The sequence below is a fragment of the Trichechus manatus genome, unplaced genomic scaffold, assembly GCF_000243295.1.
Source record: "Trichechus manatus latirostris isolate Lorelei unplaced genomic scaffold, TriManLat1.0 scaffold00111, whole genome shotgun sequence".
NCBI classification, from domain to species: Eukaryota; Metazoa; Chordata; class Mammalia; order Sirenia; family Trichechidae; genus Trichechus; species Trichechus manatus.
This window is the reverse complement of record NW_004444047.1, coordinates 5,444,585-5,448,930: the sequence shown is the minus strand read 5'-3', so window position 1 is coordinate 5,448,930 and position 4,346 is coordinate 5,444,585. Positions and strand designations below refer to the sequence as shown.

The window sequence follows — 4,346 nt, the reverse complement described above, 5'->3', positions numbered from 1 at the left end:
AGCGTGGTGCACGTGCTGGGTGCTCTTCCCAACACCGGGGACGCAGCGCAGACCCATCAGTCCCTCCTATTCGACAGGACGCGTTTGACGAGTCTGCAGCGGAGCGGGGAAGGGCGAGGGTACACAGGACCGCCGCCCGGGGTCGAGCCGGAGCCTTGCTTCTGGGGAGGGTAGTCCGCATCCCCACGTGGCTGCGGCTGTGTGTGTGTATGTGAGTGTGTGTATGTGAGTGTGTGTGTGTGTATGTGAGTGAGTGTGTGTGTGTGTGTGTGTGTGAGGGGGATGGCAAGCAGCCACCAGCTAGAGGCAGCGTGGGGGGCATAGGTAGAACAAAGCCTGTGATGTGTGGCGTCCTCGGGGCCCACGTCCCAACCCTGTGGCCTGGCAGGGCTGCTGCGCGATGACTGCTCGGGGCTCCACCTTCTGCGGCTCCGGACTTCGCCGGCCGTCTCACCCATATCGCGTCTCGAGCCGCTCCACCTGGTGACCGTGACCGCGCGACCCGGGGGCGTGGGGCCCCGGACAAGGAAAGGGCGGAAGTGCGCTGTGCTAGATATGGGCAAGGCCCCGCCACCGCGGCGCCCGGGCGATGGGCCCGCAGTCCTGTCCCGGCCCCGAGGCTGGGCGCTGCGCCCTGCGTTCCCTCGACGGAGACGGGAAGAGCGCGGAGTGATGAGCACCTCCTGGCCTTTCCCCCGCGTCCGGTCGGGCGGCCACAGCCAGAGCGACGACAGGATCCGCGACCGAGACCCGGATGGGGGAGGGTCGAGGGGAGCTGGGTGCGGAAGGGGCGCCTGAGGCCGAGGTGGGGGCCGAGCGGCTGGAGGGGTTTGTTCCCGGTTCTGGGGCTGCAGGGCCCCCGCATGCTCTGCTGTGGAGAGGACTCGAGCCTCACAGGGCGGGCCGGGGGTCGGGGGAGCCTCCTCCCCGGGGGTCGCGGCCTTGGATCGGTACTGGGCCCGCACTCCGCGGGCAAGCAGGGACCTTCTCTCCCGGAGGGACAGGGTCGCCCCTGCACGCGAGGGTCCCCGCGGGAACTTGAGACCCGCGCGCACCGGCGGCAAGAGGCTCTACGTCCTACGAGTCTGTGCGCACACTGCTGGAAACCGGCTCAGAGAGGCCCAGCGAGCCTGGGAGGTCACACAGTGGGAGGGGGGCGTGGTCGGATCTCTAGGCTCCAGGTGGGGATGAGATGGGGGGTGTGCGGCAGGTGTCCGAGCGACGAGAGGCCGAGGAGAGGGCCCTGGGGAGTGGGCGCCCGGGAGGGCCTGGGCAGGCCGGTGGGCCTCCCCTCCCACCTGAGGGGCAGGGGCGAGGCTGGGCGGGGGCCAGGCCCGGGAAGGATGGATGCCCTCGGCCCAGGGCCTCGACCACTCCCGGCATCGACCCCCGAGGCGGTCCGACTCCAGACTCGATCCCAGGGCCCGGAGCGGAGGCCGCACATCTGCATTCGCGCCGCCCTCACCCTTCCCCTGTGCATCGAGCGGTTGGACTCTCCGGGATTCCGGACCCCCAAGCTTCAGCCGCCGATCACTGAGTTCCCGCGCCCTCGGCTTAGCTCCTGCTGGCGGTACTATCCAGAGGGTCCGCCCAGTCGCCGCCTCCTCCAGGGAGCCTCCTCGGTTCCCCCGCCCGTGGACCTGGACGTGCTCTTGGGGCGGCCTCGGTCAGGACTCAGTCCACCCGAGGCCTGGCGCCACCTCGGCCCCTTTAAACTAACTGCTCGCGCAGTCCTGGGGTTTCCATGACGACGACGTCGGAGCGGGCACCCGGGTGGTTGGGGAGGGGGGGGCGCATGCGCGGTGCGCGCCGGACGCAGAACGTCTTCTTTAATCGCCGGCGCTGTTGGTCGTGGGGTTCCCGAACCTCGGTGAGGGATGGGGGGCGACGGAGGGAATGAGGGACCCGGGGAGCGGGCTAGGGTTTGCAGGGCCTGGGGGTTCGCGGGGCTCAGGGGCAGGCTGGGGGTTCGCGGGGCCCGGGGGGCGGGCCAGGAGTTCGCAGTCCCGGGGGGCGGGATAGGGGGTGCGCCGGGCCCGGGCAAAGCGGCATGAGGTGCGGGGGGACCGGCGCCGCTGACCCCTCCCGCTCTCCCAAGGCGGCCTCGGGCTCCCTCCGCTCGGCCATGGCCCCCCAGTCCCCGTGCAGGTCGCTGATGTCGCCGCCGCCCCCCCTGCTGCTGCTGCTGCTCGGTGTCGCGCTGCTGGGCGCCCAGGCTCGTGGGGAGCCCGCCGCCGGGAGCGCCGTCCCCGCCCAGAGTAGGTTCCCCCGCGTCCAGGTCCCAACATCAGCCCGGATACTGGAGACGGTGCGCCCAAGCGGTGGGCCTCCTGGTGGGGCACCAAGGGGGTGTGGCAGGGCCGCGCCTAGCCTTTGTTCCCAGGCCCCGTCCCCCGCCGCCAAGCCCCGGTCCCTCCCCTGCGGCGCCGCGGGGGATGGGTGGGTGGGGTGCGGGCTGGGCTGGGGACCCAAGATGGAGGCCGGCCGCCCCCTGACCCACACTCCCCGCCCCCCACAGGCCGCCCCTGCGTCGACTGCCACGCGTTCGAGTTCATGCAGCGTGCCCTGCAGGACCTGCGGAAGACGGCCTACAGCTTGGACGCTCGGGTGAGCGCCCTGGGTGGGCGGGCTTACTGGGGCACCGCGAGGTGGGCTTGGAGAGGGGGTGCTGAAGGACTGGCGCCGGGAGAGGAGGCGGAGGCAGACCCAGACCAGGAGTGGAAGACCATCAGTGCTGGGCCCTCCACCCCCATCTATGGCTTAGACCGGTGAGCCTTCTGCTGGCATCTGGCTGCAGTTATCCTTGGGGCTCTGGGTGCTGGCCCCCTCCATGAGCATCCCCCACAATTGCTCAGCAGGCTCTGTACCTAGCCCCCGTGGTGAGGGGGAGGGGCAGCCTCAGCCAGCTGGGTACTTTTCCTGTGACCCCCACTCTCAGGGCTGTGGCTGACCCAGCCCCAATCCAGGACTCCTCAGGGGGGCAGTGAGTTGGGGAGGGGATACCAAGTCCCAGAAATAGGTGTTCTTTTTCTCTGGATTTTTAGAGGGGTTTACCAGTAGAGCCTGGGTCAGAAGAGGGTGTGGCAGGAGTGTCATGGATGAGAAGGGGTAGGGTGGTGACCTGCCCCCGCCCCCACTCCTGGGGCTCTGTCTCAGGCCCCCCAGCCTGGGAGCTCAGGGTGGGCAGGGCATTGGGGAGAATCCTGTTCCTCCAGCCCTGACTTGGGGGGCAGAGAGTGTATGTGAATGACTCAGGGGCCTCAGGCCTGAGGATTTGGGAGGCAGGGAGGACACGCCCCCCTCCAAGCCTGGATGAACGGGTCCTCTGTTCTTCCCAGTAAAGGGGAAGAATTTCCGGAGGTAGGAAAGAAGGGGAGACCCTACCTGGTCCTGCCTCCCACAGCCCTGGTCCTCTTTCTGGCCAATTCCCGAGGGTCCAGACAAGACCTAGAGCGCCCGGGAGAAGGAGCCCTGGGGGTCTGGGGGCCGGGGGAGGGGCAGATGCCTGAGAGGGGTGCCTGTGTGAGGGCTCAGAGGCTGGATAGGATGCAGTGAGTGACTCCAGGGACCCAGTGGGCGGTGGGGGGGGACAGAGCTCAGGGAGGGCCCCTGGGTGTGGGGATAGGGGGTGTGTGACCAGGTCAGGTCTACGCCCTGAGGTCAGCTGCCCCCGGAGCAGGTGGAGATGGGACTGCCGTCGGGGGGGGGCATCCTGGGGCAGGGGGCTAGGGCCCAAGGTGGCTGCGCAGCCCCTCACGGCCTGTTGTCGCTTTGCAGACGGAGACCCTCCTACTGCAGGCGGAGCGCCGGGCCCTGTGTGCCTGCTGGCCTGCTGCAAGCTGAGGACCTGCAGCCGGGCCCTGTCCCCTTGTCAATAAACACCTGGCCCCCACACCTGCCTCTGTGTCCTGTCTCCCTGCTCTGGTGCCAGAGCCTGTCTTCGTCGACCCCTTTCTGAGCCTCGGTTTCCCCAGCTGTTCCATATGCACTGGGGCCTCCTTGGCACCTGTCTCATGCCAGCACCAGTGCTGAGGCAGACGCACGCCTGTCCACCCATGGGAGCTGCTACCCAGGGGTGTGGCCGTGGCCTCCGCAGGCCCGGCCCCTCTGGACATCTGACCTGCTCCCTGGCGTTTCTGTCCTTGTTTGGAGGCAGGGGGAGTGACGGGGCACGCCCTCCCAGGCCCCCCTGTGATGGAGGGGGCTGCGAGCAGGGGCTCCCTGGGGGCCTGCTGTGGTTGAGGAGGAGCCAGGCTTGCCAGGAGCAGACTCTGCCTGGGGCTGCCGGGAGAGGGCAGGTGCCTAGAGGAGGGGGAGTGACTGGGCAGCGGGTGACTATCCCTCCA

At 69.1% G+C, this 4,346-nt stretch overlaps 1 protein-coding gene across 1 annotated transcript; it reads left to right on the top strand.

Moving 5' to 3' along the window:
• Positions 1-2,113: 2,113 nt before the first annotated feature.
• NICOL1 (NELL2 interacting cell ontogeny regulator 1) lies at positions 2,114-3,843 on the top strand. The gene is made up of 3 exons (XM_004383567.1): positions 2,114-2,258; positions 2,519-2,607; positions 3,778-3,843. Exons 1-3 carry the CDS (start codon positions 2,126-2,128, stop codon positions 3,841-3,843), a joined length of 288 nt encoding a protein of 95 aa, XP_004383624.1. The 5' UTR covers positions 2,114-2,125.
• The last annotated feature ends 503 nt before the right edge of the window (positions 3,844-4,346 follow it).